This window comes from Vulpes lagopus, chromosome 1, assembly GCF_018345385.1.
Source record: "Vulpes lagopus strain Blue_001 chromosome 1, ASM1834538v1, whole genome shotgun sequence".
Classification (NCBI taxonomy): Eukaryota; Metazoa; Chordata; class Mammalia; order Carnivora; family Canidae; genus Vulpes; species Vulpes lagopus.
The window spans coordinates 38,387,620-38,405,728 of record NC_054824.1 but is presented as its reverse complement, the minus strand read 5'-3'; the positions used below and the strand labels follow the sequence as shown (position 1 = coordinate 38,405,728).

Here is an 18,109-nt window from a genome sequence, read left to right as displayed (position 1 = left end):
TGTTGCACAACTAAAAGAACCACAAACTCTGGCATTTTGTAGAAATTCATTGTTACTGGCCATATTTTGCTAAAGATCGATATCCAAAACGTCATGTGTTCCTAAAATTCTTTGCATTTCCTCCAGTTGCTCTAATACTCTACAGGTTCAAAAGCATATAAGGGTACTGCATATAACTCTTATATAGTGAGATTATAGTTATATTACTTCTGTAGAAATAAGAATTGCTTCTATGAAATCAGTTGGATTGTATGCTGGATTTGTTGTTGTCTTTTTAAAAAAGCTTATGTTCTATTGTTAATATCAACATTACTGTTTATGATATTCATATTCACAGTTGTCTTTCAGAGAAATCATCAATTTGTAAGGATTGAATTGAGGTGGGAAGAAAGGAATGACTGAGCTTGAAATTGATGGAGTTATTTTGAAATTTAATATAAATATACTTAGTCAACACTTTTTTGTTATTTGAGGTTCCTGAAATTTATGGTCTCAAAACCTTTCAAAAATCTGAGAACAAACATGTGTTATTGTATCTAAGTGTTCTAACATAATTAAAACAGATCTGGTTTACTTTTGATTTTATGAAGTGCTCTGGGACTTTTGGTAAATGATAATAGTATCTGCCATCATCATATTGTGGATCTATTTCAAACTGAACAGACATGAAATCTTTGTGTCCTAAAATATGTTTTTAAAAGTAAACTTTTTATTTGATTGATAGATTAGCAGAATGTAGCACATTCTATTTATGATTGATTTCATTGTTCGTAGGGCTATAGGATTATTCTTTCTTCTTTTGACAGTATTTTTTAAACATTAGTTCAATCTTCTTTGTAGTTAACACTGAATGAAGTTCATTTGCAAATTAAGCCTCTACTATACTTGACTTCCATCTTTCCAGTCTTCTTTTTTGTTACTGTTGTCTTTTTTATTTTTAACAAAGGGTAGTTTTATTCATTTATTTATTTATTTATTTTTGAAAAAAGAACTGAATTGATGATAAGCATTGTTGGTAAGAGCAGATATTTCAAATGGTTTAGATTCCTGGACAGTGATACAACTTTTTGATGAACTCATAAAATGTTATTCATACAGTTGCTGGATACAGTTATCTACTTGATTGTTTTTAGGATTCGTGCCAGGATGATTAGATTGTTTGACTGGATGCATTTTTTTTTTTTTAAATTCAGTCTTAGTCCTCTGTATTTGTACCATAAAAGCAATATGTGCTATAAAGGCTACACATCCTTTGAAAGAACATTTTTACTAAATTTTTGAAAAGTTTTTTAAAGTTTCTTCTAAAAATTAAAAATGCTAGCCTCTTTGCTACATGGAATCTGATTATGTTAAAGTATACTTAGAAGAAAAGAAGAGGAGTGATTACAACACAGATTTTGAGATAAAGTAGCCCAAAAAGTAGCCTTACAATTTAAATAACTGATGGCATGTGATAATTGAGCAAAGACTTCTAAGAAATTTCTCTGATTATATTCCAAATTTGTATTCCAATGTAGTCCTTATAGGGAGTGAAGCTGAAAGCAACATAACTGTTTGCAAAAAAATGTTGTATGGTTTTCTGAGACCAACCAAGTGACTTTTTGTGCTCAACTGAATATCTTTTAAAGAAATACTTAAAAATTATTTGTAAACTAACACTTGGTGTTCCAGTTTTATTTTATGTGTTCTATTATTAATATATCTGTTACTTAAAACTCTGACAATACCCCCTTCAGAATTATCTAGATAGACCACTATTTTTCAATAAATAGTGTACAAATAAGGAGGTAGATATAAAGCTTTATGAAATGTCTAAGAAATATAATCTCCAAAGAATAATTTCACTTTGGGATATTTTAATATAACTAATTTGGGAAGGAAGAAAGGATTACTTAAACTAGGATAATTTTTTCCTTGTGGGAAATGTTACTGAATATTTTCAAAATGAAAAGAAAATGCTTACTATCTAGTAAAAAATGGAATTCTGTTTTTCATGGCTTATGTGAAATTTCAAATTATCTGAAATGCTATTATTTTTGAAATGATGAAAAATGTTCATTATGAATATTATGGATGCTTTTTAATATGCTTGCAATAAAAAGTCATAATGGATTAAATTAGATTTTATAGGAAAAATTAGTACTGAAATATTTTTGCAGTTCCTAAAAGAAAGAAAAAAATGCCACACAATATATTTTTCAATGCCAAACATTATTAATTTCCCAATGTTTATGTTTTTATTTTAAATATTTAAATTGTTGTATTCATTCTTTCTTTGATTAATTTTAGTACCATATTTGAGACTTCTTATGATTTGTCATTGCAATTTATCATGTCACATTATATGTTGTACATTTTTATTATTCATGCCATTGTGCTGATTCACATTCCGTGTCTAACTATAAATTTGCTGATTTCTTTCTTTTGTTTCCATCATTATGTGCATTTAATTCATTGAAGAACAAGAAAAATATAACTCTTCCACAAAAGGTAAATATTAATGTAACTTTTTAACCATTTAATATTATTCCTTTTCTTTCATAATATGTGAATTATATAACTGTATTTATTGAAATAATGAGCAAAATTATTTAACATAAAGGTAGTTTCCTCCCTGCAAAGATTTTGTAGGGCATTTGGTGTTAAGTATTTTGTATTGTGCACATTGAAGAGGAAAAGATTAAAATTAAGAGTGCTTTTGTCTCAAAATTGATCTAGGATGACAATTACTTTTGAAAAATAATATATTTTTATATGTTTTTGTTTGTTTGTTTGCATTCCCCTGCTCTCATATAAAAGGTTTGATTATGCCTCTGTTCAGTGTAGTATCTACTGCAAAGGATGAGAAAAATCCCTGGATTTTCCCTTCTGATATCAGTAACATTATAGAAAGTTTGGCTCCCAGTGTAATCATACATCTGGGAAACAGCTACCTAAATATCACTTCTCTCGGCCTCAGTACTGTTACAATACCCATGAGTTCTGTCTTCCTGAGTGACGATGAAAACCACTCAGCCTGCTATGTTGGCACATTAGTGACCTCCTGTCTTTTGGGTCACATTTGATTTTTGGTCTTTGGACTTGAGTTTCAAGTACTCACATACATTGTCCTGCTCATGTATTGCCCGTACCATTTTCTATTCACTGTTACTGTTGGCCTGATAATTAAATATTTGAACATTAGCTTTTAGCTTAATAGAATGTTGTTAATAATAGTTAAAAAATTAATCCTATCTACATGATAAAAGTATATTTACTTAGTATTTATGGATTAATGATTGAATTAATTTTTTGGGCATAGTAATCCTAAAACTTAGTCCAGAGAGTAGCATCATCTTTTTTTATGAATGATAAAGCTCAGATTCAGAGACATTAAGAGATTTACCCATCTACACTGCTAATGAATGGTAGACTATGCACCCAGGTCTCTTACTTTTTGACTTCCTTCCTCTATACTCTAGTATATCCTATTTTAATAGACATGAATCCCAAGTACATTATCCCTAACTCCTAATGTATTTTTTTTCTCCTAATGTATTAAGGTATGTGTTATATACCTCAGTATTACCAAGTGAAAATGGGAGATAATATTCGATTATTTACTTAATTTGAATTTTAAAGATATATTTATATTCTGGCAAAGTATCTGACATACTAGGCAATAAGTAGATATTAATATAAAATAAAATGTTATTCAATAAGGTCAAAATGTCTTGGTCCTTAGATTTTGCAAAGATTGCTGGCCATCCTGCATTTTTAATTCAGGTATCAGAAACACAACTTTAGATTCAGTGGTTCAAAAATGGCCAATGCATTTGTACCTAGATGAATTTAGTTGGATTTGTATAATAAATTTAGTATGATAAAAACCTTAAAATTTTATATTAGAAATGGGTCATGACCTAATTAAGTTAGCCAAAAGAAAGAAAAATGTAATAATTCTTCACTTAGAAAAATCTTCTATATATATTATTACTAGCCAAAAGCTATAATTAGCTAATCAAAACAAAACAAAACTCATAAGTTGTACAACTTAAAATCTCTATGAGTTATGCACATTTACAGCCTCACTACACAGCCTGACATTTCTTCAAGGTCATTGTGTTCTGGCTGAGAGGTATCGTCACTCTGCCAAGTCTTCTTTGCATGTAGAACATGGATATGCTTCATGGAATGGACCACATGACTGAAACAGCCAAAGAGGCACATCCCAAAATGCATGTAAGCAAGGCAGAGGTTGTTGCATCCCTCTCCTGGGATTTAAGGGAGTATTGCTTAGTCACAAAAAGTTTGAAAAGCCCATAAATGATAGAAGCAAATTCAAGAAATTTCTTTAAAGTCAAAGTTTAGGTTCACATATCCCCACAAGAAAGAAGCAGTTTTATTTTGTATAGAAACCCTGCTGCTATGAGCTGACTTTTCTGTAATGGATTGTATTGGAGAATTAAGTTATCTTGAATCTTCCCTGGATTGATGAAGACTGGGACAAACTGTGCCTACCTGAAAGTATAGACTAAGGGGCTCCTAGTGACAGTTTGTTTTTAATGAATGTAGACCAACTTGTAGGACAACTAACAGTCCCAGTTTGTGGAGGACTGAGAGGTTTCCCGAGATACAAGATTTTCAGTGCTTGAACTGGGACAGTTCCAGACAAAATGGGATGGTTGGTCACCCTAACTGTAAAGGACCAGTATATAATTTTCCAGCATATGTTTGTAAAGCACATAAACAGAGATGTTAAATACTATTAACATTTTAATGTTAGATAGAATTTATTCACCACTTATTCTATGTCAATAACTTGACTAAGAGTGCTATATATTTTTCTCATGTTCTTACAACAACCTGAAAGATAACTATGTTTATGGTAACAACATGTGCAACTGTAAGGAAGGGATTAGAACCTGTTTCATAGAGAGTCAGAGGGCTAAGTGGGATGCCTAAGGGACAAAGCTGCTGCACAGCAGAACCAGATTTCTGTCTACAGTCCATGTTGCTATGACATCTACCACTTACAGCACCTTAGAGAGGCTCATGTAGGAGTCCCACCTCCCCCTGATGACCCAATTTTTTACTACTCAACTAAATCTTATACCCAGCTTGTCCTTCAAATTAATGTATTTGAATAAAGATAACACATTCTTGAAGTTGAAAAGTTAACTGAGGAACTATAAATGTTTATAAAACGTTATTTATCTTTTCCCTCCCTCTTTTATGTTGAAAGCTGAGAGACCATATCATTTTAGACTTCACAAACTGCTTTATAGGCATATTTTAATTATTCATTCTAAAAGTAAGCCAATTTTTCCCTCTCTGCTACATTTCTTGGACAGTTTTAAAGAGCCCATGAATGTAGTTTGGGGGCATCGAAATAATGATATAAGAAGATCAAAACAGAACCAGAAATTAAATGACTTCAAGGTGAGAAAAAATGTTACTATCATAATCAATTTCTAATTTATATACGTTTGGATACTATTTCTTAAGTGCAATAACTTTGGGGGTTTTGGAAGCAATTTTAAATCCTAGCAAAACATGTCACATTCTCTTTTATACAAATATGAATTTTCTTTATTATAAAAAATGTGTAACTTACACCTGTGGAGAATGAAAAGCAATTAGAGTTCAAATTATTAAGTGGTTTGAACAGGAACAAAGAGTAAGTGGCACTTGTTGCTTTTTTATTTTCCTGCTTCACTAATAAAATATATAATAATTATTGCAACCAAGTTGTAGGGGCTCTGTAAGGATTGTCTACAGTCAAGTGTATTTTAAAGTATAAGGTTTTTATAAAAAATGGTCAAATCAATTACCTGTACTTTCCTTCCTTAAGTGTTGACAAGAACAGTTGGAATGCTAAGTTAAGCAAAATAGAATTTATGGAACTATTAAGCATTACTGCGATTCATATAAAAAATGAAAAACATTATTTAATAATCTTCTGTTACCTAAATTATTGTATAGATGATACCTGCACATTTACTTTAACGGTATACTATGGTTGTGAAACACATTATAGTAAAAAATCATGTAACTTAATCTTTGTTGAAAGTAAACTAATTTGTGTATTCAGAAGCAGCACTATTTTAACTGTCACTAAGTAGAAAAGGATTTCAGTTTATTAACATTTTTATTAGATGCATATTTAGTAGGGTGCATTTTAGGCCAGGTGATTCATTTCCTGTTTTTATCATGTTGTGATTTCAAAGGTTTAAGTTTCTTTATCTTCCAGGCTTTGCTTTTCTTGAACCCTTATGAATATTTATGAGTAGTTCATAAATATTCAGAGCTCCATCAGTAAAAGTGTCTAATTTCCCCATTTCTTTTTTTTGCCACAAATCCTTAAATATAGTTGTCATTCTAGCCTTCTCTTTAAACTTTAGAGACATAGTGAGTGAAGCAGCTTACATATAACAGTTCAGAACTCTTGGTTTTAATCCTGTTTTCCCATCTGTTGATTAATATATGGCTATTTAAAATAGTATATAGACTGTAAAAACTTCAAAGTAGTTAGCACTTATGTCAACTTGCAAGATCTGCCTTGTTGAGGGAGAACATTGTTACCACTTTCTTCCTAGGATTTTTTTTTTCTTCCTAGGATTTTTTAAGAAAGTGTAGAGGAAAAGTAAAAGGCAGACAGATGTCTAGCCATGCATAAGTTCTGTGATTTTTTTTCCTTTAACAGCATGTGTTTCCCTTCAATATTGTATTTTTAACAAATTTTAAAATTGATAAGCACTTTTTATATTAAAAAGGGAAGAGACTATCAAAAAATTGATGCTGAATTTAGCAGTTAAGCCACATCAAACCTTTCAAGTTATATACTCCTCCCATCTGTATTGTAATGGCATAATAAAATAATGTGATTGGAATAAGTAATTGGAATAATGAAAACTATGAATAAACATTTTGGAGATCACTTGGAATGAAGAACATGATCCCTCAGGGAATGATTTTGGTATTCCCCCAGAGAAGCCTTACATACATGGGCTGCTTTTCATGAAAACTGTATTCTTGAAAGTGTCTCATAAGGAAAAAGGTTCCCCCCAGAATAGAAATACATTTTATAAAGCTGTTTACCCCTATGAAACACAAACGGGCAAAGTAAAATGACAGATTATTTCATCAAGAGCCTTTCTAATCTGTCAAGTATCTGACTAGTATTTGCAGTGTTACTCTGGTGCTTGGCAATTTTAACACTGAAAGGGATGCCTGGGATTGGTAATCCTAGCTTTGTTTTAGACAGTTCAGTGAAAATCAGCATGCTTAAACAAGAAATGGTCTTGTGGCTTTGGCTATGGTGAGATTTGAATGATTATATGTACAAATTACCTATTCCGCCTGTGCCAATATTGCACTTCAATGATCCATACCAAAAGTTAAGTTATTTTCTTTAAAAGCCTTTAAAGGCAATATGTTTTCACTTAACATGTTATTTACTTGTTATATTTAATACTTCTCATGCTGGATAGATGTTATCTGTTATTTTTATTGTTTGTACTATGATTGCACAATTCTTAATATCTAAGAGAATCATACAAGAGCACAAGGAAAACAATTTGATACATTTCTACCCTTGCAAATTGTAATGCATTTTATTTTGAGAAAATGACCCACAATTTGGGCATTTCTGTGTAGTGAAAGTACTATAAACATTTAATTTTCATGTAGATATACTGTATATGTGTGTGGAAGGTAGAGGGTATACTTATATCATAGTTGTTTGCTACACTTGTATGACTCCAAAAATAGGATGAATATGCAAGGAATGCCTTTTTAATTGGAAAAATAAACCACAATAGTAAATAATAATGTAAAATGCACTGTTGATTTTTTTCCCCATTAACATCTATAGTTTTAGCAAAAAGTTAGCAAATTTTATAATACTGGGAATTAGGTAATAGACAAAGAGAGAAAGTCATTTGTAGTTTTTTGTTTTTTAAACATGTGGAGAAAATTCTAACACCCTATTGAAATAAACAAAATCATAAGCTATAACAGCTGGAAGTTAAACTGAGCAATCTTATTACTTTACAAATAAAAACTCCATAATGAAGAGATGTATCAGGAATTGATCAAGGCTACACTGATGAATTGATGAATGGTAATGCACCCAAGATTGTAAGCCATGCCTAGTCATTCCTGTGGGGTCTTACTGTTTTGCCACATTGCTTCCAGATGTATGGAGAATGTTTATACATCTTAACAATTTGTGTCACTTAAAAGCCTAAAAAACTGTTAATAGAGACTCTTCATTTTTGGATTTTCAAATATCAACCCATCTTTCTGTTCAAGTTGTATATAGTTTATAATAGTTAAAAAAGTTTTTAAATATTTTATTACTTATAGTCTCCATGTTTCATGTTATATTATTTCTTATATTTGAGTTACCACTATCAATGATTTTTTAAGTGCTTCAGAGAAGGAATTTTTTTTTCAATACTGTCAATAACTGAGACATCGTAAATGTTTCATTTATGTATCTCATTTTACCTGACAAATTCCAGATATGTGGTCATTTACCATTGCTCTTCTGGACAGACATTGGAGCAAAGATGGGACTTCGTTATCTCTGAACTCTCATTGTACTACTACTGAGAAGTAGGGAAGCAGAGGCATTGGTTTTTCTATTGACAAAATCTGATAGCACTTTGTAGTTGACTTGACAAACATTAACCTCCAGTCATGATTGACAGATGTACTAGCTAACTCTGTTATAAAGTAAAATAATCATAATGTTTTTAATTTAATATATTTAGTAGTATGGAAATTTTTATTATTCCTATTCTCTTTTACACTTATGTTTCACCTAGAATACTACAAAGCATTAGAAGGTTTAACAATATAGTATCTGGATTTTCTTTTTGCCTATAAACACAAACATTTGAAACTCCAAATTCATGTTAATTTGTAGTTGCATAGGAAGAAATGAAGATTTCGGATTTGAAGATCAGAGCAAATTTATCATTATGTAATTGTAAATTCATTTATATTTTAAATATATTTAAGAAAGTGTAATGCTTAAATTATAATTATTTTAAATTATACAAAACTTTAATATTTAAAATCTTTTTAAGCAAATCACAAATATCTGTAAGTCAAAGGAGTTTCCCTGAAAAAATTACATTATCTTTGGAAGAGATGATATTATAGACATTTTTCAGTAAGGGACAGTTAGGGAAGATTTAACCTTTTAACTTTATTATTTTTTTCAAGTCACAGGCCTCTTTAATAATCATATGAAAGGGATAGATAGAAGAAATGCATGTAGGCACAAACACAGTATTTGCAAATGATTTTACCTTCTTTGGAATTTCATCAAAGATCATCCATACCATTAGAGTAAGAATTCATAGCAAAGTATGGGACATGAGAAGAGAAACAATTATTTTAGTCTGTCTTTTTAATAATATTTAATACTTTCCATTAGCAAATTGTAATAAATTATAGACTTTTAAAATTGTCCTTACTGGGATGCTTGGGTGGCTCAGTGGTTGAAAGTCTGCCTTTGGCGCAGGGCGTGATCCCAGAGTCCTGGAATCGAGTCCCACATCGGGCTTCCTGCATGGAGCTTGCTTCTCCCTCTGCCTGTGTCTCTGCCTCTTTCTCTCTGTGTCTTTCATGAATAAATAAATAAAATCTTTAAAAAATAAATAAAATCTTTAAAAAATAAATAAATACAATAAAACCGTCCTTACTTTTCCCACCTTTCGTGTTCCAATCAGAGTCCTTGTTGAGTTTAGAAAAAATGAGTTCATAAGTATGGTTTTAAATTAACCCATAAAGGTTCTAGTTTTATTATTTCTTAATTATAAATATTGAGTTGATATTTGACATATGTACATTCATTTAAAAAATGTCAGAGTTTAAAATAATAGTGTAAATGAAGTGGATCTAAAGAAAATGGATTAAATTGAATAAATATTTTTTTTTAGCTAAATTACTATCTTCTTTTGAAGAAGCACAGTTTATTTAACATCAGACACAGCATTCAGCTTGTAGAAAGCACAGTGAAAAATTCCAACTTAAATACCTTTTGTATAAAATTACAGTGTTGGGCACCTGGGTGGCTCAGTTGGCTAAGTTTCTGCCTTTGACTCAGATCATAATCCCAGAGTCCTGGGGTCTAGCCCAGCGTCATGCTCCCTGCTCAGTGGGGAGCCTCCTCCCTTCTGCCACTACCCCTGTTAGTGCTTTCTCTCTCTCTCTCTATCAAATAAATAAATAAAAATCTTTTTTAAAAATTACAGTGTTAATTGTACCTTAGAGGGAGAGAAGAATTGTTTATTCATATCACGTTATCACAATTATAGCTAAAATTTAATCTATAGCAAACATCCTTCTCTTTTGACTGTTTTACCTAAGCTATATGTTCATTAAAAGACTAAATGCAATTTAAACTTGTTGTAGAAAATGAGAGCATTTTTTTCTTAACTTCTAGTATATGACAGTTTTGAAATTAAAAAAAATTAAAACCCAGAAGTCCCCCAATCTTTAAATTCCTTTCATAACAGAATGACAACTGACATTTTAATGATTTTGTTAGTTTACAAATGCTGCCAACATTCAGAATGCTCCTAAAATGTGAATTTAATGCTAGGGTTTATGGGAGAATTGGAAAATATTTCATATTTTAGCTTTGCTGTTGGCATTAAAAGTGCCAATGCAAAAATTTTAAATGACCATTCTTTTCAAAACAAGATATTTGAGCTTTCTAGGCCATGGTTAATTTTGCTTATACCGGGATACTTGACAGATAACCATATTCCAAGGATTCAAATCATTTGTAATCATTTCTAAGTATCTATTACTCTGTATAAATCTACATTAATAATCATGTCCTCTAATTCAAATTGTGATATTTTATTTTAATTCATATATTGTTTTACTATTTAGATAGACACACCAATAATTCAGAAATAATGTCATCTCAAGTAAGCAAACTGTAAAAAAGTTAAACTCTCCAAATTCACAGGGAAGCTTCTTCATTGATGTTTGGAGAAAAAATATTTACTGAAACATAATAACTTGTATGAATAATTATTTCAGAATACACACTAATGTATATACCATATGGAAGTATTGAGAATAACTAAAAAAATGTGAATTTTATGTAATTATCTGATCTTTTGATATGAGTTAGTAAATGATAAGCTATTGGCATTTTGCTTCTGTTCTTGGGATCTGAGAGCAAGCAATGAGGATAGATGGCAACTACATTTTTTTCTGGGTAGTAAAGGGAGTCTACTGACAATTTTGAATCAAAATTTGGGGATTTTCTTTCTTTGACAGATTAAAAAATGTTAACTTTCATTCCCTTAAGAATAAAGATAGTGTATTAGTCATATTTGGAAGGTCAAATGAAGTCATTTAAAACCATTTTAGTGGGCACCTGAGTGGCTCAGTGGTTGAGCGTCTACCTTTGGCTCAGGTCGTGATCCTGGGGTGCTGGGATCGAGTCCCACATCAGGCTCCCTGCATGGAACCTGCCTCTCTCTCTGTGTGTCTCATGAATAAATAAATAAAATCTTTTTAAAAATCTACAAAAAAAAAAAGAAACATTTTAGGATTCGTTTTAGTTAGGCTACCACTGTCTCCTTATGATTTAGTTTTGAATTTTGCAACATAAAGATTTAAATACAGCCATATCACAAACTAAGTAATCCTATTTAGAGAACTGAAGTGTTGTCCTGGCAAGGTAAAATCACCAGAAATGTTTCAGATTGCTTCAGGCCAGTAGCTCTTGGAAATTATCTTTTCAGTGTAAGTAACTATCTTCCCTAAGAATTTCATGATAATAAAAGTGAAGGTTACAAAGCTATGGGCCAATCAATGTGAAGAATATCTTAAAAATAATATTATTTGGTGAGAATATTAAGCTAATGTCATTTAAGTTTGGTTTTATTACAAATACAGATGACTTTGAGTTACTTTAAGCTTTAAGTGTACAGTATGACTTATTACTTACTGTTGATTTGATTTCCTCCATACTCAAAGCAAATGACAGAGCAAGTATCTCAAGGTACCTACACCATAGGCAGAAGGCAGAAAACATATTTTTGTACATTTTCTTGTATTGCACATGGCTTTATGTAAATTTAACGCATCTTAATAATTTTGTCTCAATTTCTAATTAATCTCAAGTAGCCTTTTACTTTATAGTTATCATTACAACTCTATATTGTCAAGTATTTAATAAATTTCTACTACTTTTCTCAAGATCTCCATTGTACCATCCTTTAATCATAATAATCATCATTTACTGTCTCTGAAGTCAGCTTTTTCAAAGCAAGTGTGCACCATTGCTTAATTCACAGAACAGTGGTGTCAGGGATGGATGTTGTCTACCTAATTTACTGAATTTAAACAAAGCTAAACATCTAATAATGTTATGCTTAAAGTATAATTAAAACATTTGCCCACACATTTCAAACTATGTATTTATCTCTTGTGCTATTCATCTGTACTTGAATACACAATAAAAGCTACATATTTGCTTAAGTTTTATAATCGATGTCAGTGTCTTTTATCGAGGATGATAGGCCTTTAGCTATTGCAATGGAAACATTTGCCAGCAAGTGTCTTTATAAACTCCTCATAAGAGGTAAAATCAGCTGCCAAGTCAATAGCATATATCGACATTCATATTATAATGAGGGCATTTGGCTCTCTTGGCAGAAGCCTCAGTACTTTAATCACATGCACAAAAAAATTCCCCCCCCATAAATATATGTATATACACAACTTAAAACTAAATCTTAGCACTGTGTGCAGAGGTTGAATAGTCCGAGAAATTGTCAGAAGGTTATAAAAAAATAACATAGGTCTCACACAACACACGTGTATGTTTTGAAGAGTTTATTCTCCACAACTGTGCTCTTAGTTCTTTTTCCTCCTTCATTTGTAAAAATGTATAAAATAATAGCAAGGTCTTGAAGCTAAACTGCTTATGATGGATTCCGACTTAAAATAGCTTGTATTTTTTCAAAAGACTGTAGTTTTCCTATCTAAACAGTCACGCTTCTACTTAGGAGACTAAGAAACATTTTAATGTAATGTATTTCTTTCATATTACAAATTAAAGAGCTAAAATTTTTATATTGTATTTTCAAAATGTAAGAATTTCATATATGTGATCAGATATAGCCACTAGAAATAGAAAACTAATTTTTTTCTCTTAGTCCATTTCTAAGACTGGCAAATATTCATGAAACACTGCTGGTAGAAATTGATTTAATAAGAATGCCTCAGAAAAGCAGGTGTTTATCAGTTAAAACAGTTTTTAGATGACTGCAGTTAGCTGAGGATGTTAAGTGGATGTGTGCATGCATGCTAAGCATGTGCATATATGTGTGATGTGTTCAGTATGCATATTTGTTGCTCTATGTACATGCAACAAGCAGTTGATTAAATGGAAAGCATATTTTCACAATTAAATCTGATTTCACATAGTCATTTATAAATGGAATTGAAAATATTTCATATCAGGTGAAGAAGTAGGGTACTTATATTTTGTTACTAACATTTGTGTTCCCCATTTTGTGTTATTTGAGTCATGTCCATCTTTAGATTAACAGGTGCTAGCATTGAATATTCTGCATTTTGTTTATTAGTCATGAGTTATTTCTAAATTTGATTTAATTGAAATCATATCAAAAGAATTGAAATCTTAAACCATTCAGTTCCAAAAAGTGCTTCGCCTTTGTTAATAGGCTTCCATTGTGTGTTTTTGCAGCAAGCTTAGTAGTGGAGGAGCGAACAAGACAGATGAAAATGAAAGTCCATCGATTTAAGCAGACAACAGGGTCTGGTTCTAGTCAAGAACTTGATCGCGAGCAATATTCCAAGGTAAAACTAGTAGTATCCAACCAATAGTTTCCCTTTAAAAAAAAAATGTATAGTGTGTATTGCAGGTAGGACTGGCAAGTGCCAAGTTATGTTAGAGAAGTTATCATTCACGTGATGGTCTTGCATCATAACCTCTGTCCTTTTGATATTTTAGAAGATATGTATCTTTGTTAAAATAAACTTGGGATTTAATGTCTTTTTCTAAAAAGAAAATGTAAATACTTGATATTAAAGTCATTTAGTGATCTGTTACCAAGTCAAATTGACATAAATAAGCAAGATAATGAAGCTATTTTATTGCTTGAATCTCATTTAATATCGCATTTAAAATTTTAAGATAAAGGTTTATAGTCTTAAATACTATTTTAGGTTGATATTGACTATTGAAATTTATTAGTGAGTGACACAAGTTATGCAATGTGAGATTTCTTATTGATATGTCTTTAGTGAGAAAAATAAATTATATCATATTCTTAGAAACTGAAATCATAATTTCAAGTGGCAATAAAACATTTAATTTATATTTCAATGTTATTTTATAAGGATACACTAGGAGTTTATAAACCTAATTAGCATCTAATAATCTTAATTAAAATATGTATAGAATTTTTAACCTCATGAAACAATTTTAAACAGATTATATGTTTCACTTAAAATATACATATATTTTTAATACTTACAAAAGTGCCAGCAGCCATTACAGAATAACCCATGTTATAATCTGATGTCAAGAAGCTCTTTTGGAAGTAATGGACTTTTAGAAATTCAAGATTAAATAAAAACTCTACTTAATATTGTGAACTTGAAATATGAATGTAGAAAAACCTACTTATTTGTAAATATTGGGGGTTGATCTTTACATAGCCAGATATTCAGAGACTGATACAAAAAAATAGAATTGGTCACAAAACATGACTTGTCACCAGACTCAAAAAGAGTCCTATGTATTGGCTGTGGTATACCACCCTACATCTTAATTAGCTATAGGATTTCTAATTGACACAATGCCTAGGGTCACTGATTTCGGTGAGGCTCAGTACCATAAGAGTCTGAAACAACACTTTAAAAAGTAAAATCATTTAAGAAGAAAACAAAACAACCAACTTATGCAACGATGAATTATTGAACTCTACATCTGAAACTAATTATTATATGTTGGCTAATTGAATTTAAATTAAAAGAAAAAAAACCCATAAGCAGAATATCTTAATGTGCCATAGAGTTGCTGATTCCAGCTCTACAAGTCTTTTCTGTGGTTCATTCTTAATTATTATCACTTAGCTTATTTGTCTGTCTTCTTTATAAATATCATCATTATTTTTGTTTTCTTTTACAACAAATGCAGTAGTGATTAGAAGGCAGGATAATTTAGGTTTTCTTCCTCCACAGTTGGATGCAGTTATTTAGAAAGGTTCTTTAAACTGGAAATGCTTCATTAAAGCTGAAAATGCCTTATTAATTTCGTAACATTATGTCAAAGGATAAGGTCAAATAGAATAACAAGTCAAAGTTAGGGACAGTATAGGAAACAAGAAAGAGATAAACAATTAGGGTAATCTTAGCCTTTCTGGATCATTCTGGACTCGGACTCCAATCATCAATCAGTTGATCAAAAAAATTTACAAAGGAAATGCGTTACAGTCTAAACAACCATGAGGGGGGCCTGAGTGGTGCAATAAGTTAAGCCCAGGACTCTTGATTTCCACTCAGGTCATGATCTCAGGGTCTTGAGATTGAGCCCCATATCAGGCTCCGCACTCAGCACAGAGTCTGCTTGGGATTCTCCCTCTCCCTCTGCCCCTCCTACTCATGCTCTCTCTCTCTCTCTCTAAAATAGATAAATCTTTTTAAAAAAATCTAGACAACCACTAATATTTAATATTTATAATAAATCAAAAATAGGTTTATCTTGATTGGGAGATTCCATATTATCTGACTTTTAGAAATTTAGGACTGAAAAATACCTGAAATTAATCTTCTATTCTAGCTCTCTTACTTACCAAATTTATGAAAGCTGAGGCTTACCAGAATTTGTAAAGCCTTTCTGTGGAGTGATGAGTCCTAGAACTCCTTATCTGAAACTTAGGTATTGCTGTGTTCTGCTTCTTACATCATTGAAATGTACATGTCATTCCAGTTTGATTCAGAAGTTCTCCTATGACTTAATTCGCATGCAGTTAAATTATCATATTCTGTCTTTGCTCTCTCCTTAGCACAGGCATCTTTTTTCTTTTTCTCTCTCATCCCATTTGAATATTAAAAAACTCATAACTTTCAAATATATTATTGTTGCTCTTACTGTATAAGTTAAGACTACTATGTTACCTAAATAAAATTATGATATATTGTATCAATAAATGTGAGACCAAGGATATGGTCTCTTTAAGAACTTCTATGAATACAGGATAGGAAAAATATATAAGTTAAAATAGTTTATTTTTTATTTTATATGTCAAGTGAAAGATAAATCCTCTACAGTTCTAATATTCATATTGTGGCCTAATACGTAAATTTTTTAAAAGAATTCCCTATTTCATTAGGAAATGACTTAAGTAGTTTTCCATTTTAAGTAGTTTCATTTCGAAGAGTAGGCCAGTTAAACATCTCTTACCTACTGGAGAAGTTCTTTCTCATTTTTTATCCTTTTACTCCAACCTTTTTGTAATTTACTTTACAAAAATCATATAATCAAGAACTAGAATTGTCCTAAATTTATAATTTAATATACATTAACTTTTGAACTTTTTCCTTTCCTGATTCTTTTTTAGTGTTTTAATACATTTGACATTTCTGATGAACACCTTTATGGAAATTCTGCCAAATTAGAAATTAGTTAGCTATTCTCAAAATATTTAGAACCAAATACCAGTAGAACTAGATTTTTTTCAGGGCAAAGAATTATCAGATAAATGTACTATAATTCTTAAGATGTTTCAAACCTGGCACCTCCTTTAAAATATGGAACATCCCGAGAAGCCTGGGTGGCTCAGCAGTTGCATGTCTGCCTTTGGCTCAAGGCGTGATTCCAGGTCCTGGGATAGAGTTCTGTATCAAGCTCCCCACAAGGAGCCTGCTTCTCCCTCTGCCTATGTCTCTGCCTCTCTCTCTCTGTCTCTCGTGAATAAATTAAATAAAATCTTTAAAAAAAAATAAAATAAAATGTGGAACATCCCTAACTCCATCTTGAATAGGGAATTGGCACTAACTTTCCTTTTGAAAACACACAAGACTGCTTCAGGATCTGTGAAATGTGATGCTATTTTTTCAATGATGTTATATACAGTGTTGCATTCCTTAATGATGGGGTGAAATTCATAATTGGAGGGTGAGTTTGCATTTAGGCACTCACATTTTAAAGACTGTTTATGTTCCTATAACCCAGGAACAGCAACCAAGATTGATGCGATGGGTTTTGTAGGTAGCTGCTGAATGTTTATTATTGTTTTTAAAAATAGCCACCATATAATTAGAGTCTCCCCTCACACCAGTGACTTACTTCTCTGCTGTATTAGTATAAATTCCTCCTAGTGATATTATATTTCTCAAAATAAAATTTATTTCCATTAAAATATTTAATTGTTAAATAGGAAATTGAACAAATAATGCTTGAAGAAAAGTCAAAGTGATTAAACTCCTAACAGTTTTTGAAAATATAGTAGTAAAAAATATATGTAAAAATCTTTCATTTTCTTCAGATAACTAAATGCAAAGAAAACTGTGATCCTGTGTTAAAATGATGGATTGTTTTTTAGCCCAGCATAGAAAACTTTAATATGATATATAGTCTTTTAAAATCCCTGTTTAATCTCTTTGCTGAAATAGCAAAAGTCTATATACAAAAATGTTGAGGAAGAGATGGCTTATAGAGAAGGAAGATTTCTTTAGTTGGAGAAATAGTTCTGTGTGTATTCACATATCCTTATGCTATAGTCTACATTGCTTATTATTGGAATTTGCCAAATAAGGAGAACATTTGTTCTGATGTTAACAGAGTGACAGAAAATCTCCTACAGCTGGGTAGATTTTTATTGTATTAGAACCCAATTCTTTCATAGTACTTTATGGACAAGCTATCATTTCAGTATGTTTGGAAGCATCATAATAATTACATGATATATGTAGTTAGCAAAATAGTTTCCAAGACAAGTAAGATAGGAGTTATGTTTGTACTCCACTAACCGTATAAAATTCAGATCCTGCTGTGTGAGCATATTTAGTTTTTTACCACATCCACTCTATAAATAAAAACAGTTCTGATTGA

General features: G+C 31.1%; 1 protein-coding gene across 28 annotated transcripts in view; it reads left to right on the top strand.

Moving 5' to 3' along the window:
* Positions 1-18,109, top strand: part of RIMS1 (regulating synaptic membrane exocytosis 1) — a 477,727-nt gene that overhangs the window by 368,318 nt on the left and 91,300 nt on the right. For 14 of the 28 annotated variants that reach the window (XM_041766386.1, XM_041766371.1, XM_041766353.1 and 11 more), the window contains one exon: positions 13,736-13,848. The exons of 11 other annotated variants lie outside the window; for them this stretch is intronic. In XM_041766386.1, coding sequence (XP_041622320.1) covers positions 13,736-13,848 — 113 coding nt within the window. Of the gene's footprint in view, positions 1-2,460; positions 2,491-5,369; positions 5,422-13,735; positions 13,849-18,109 lie in introns of those variants that run through there. 3 more of the 28 variants (XM_041766265.1, XM_041766494.1, XM_041766504.1) reach the window with 2 other exon arrangements.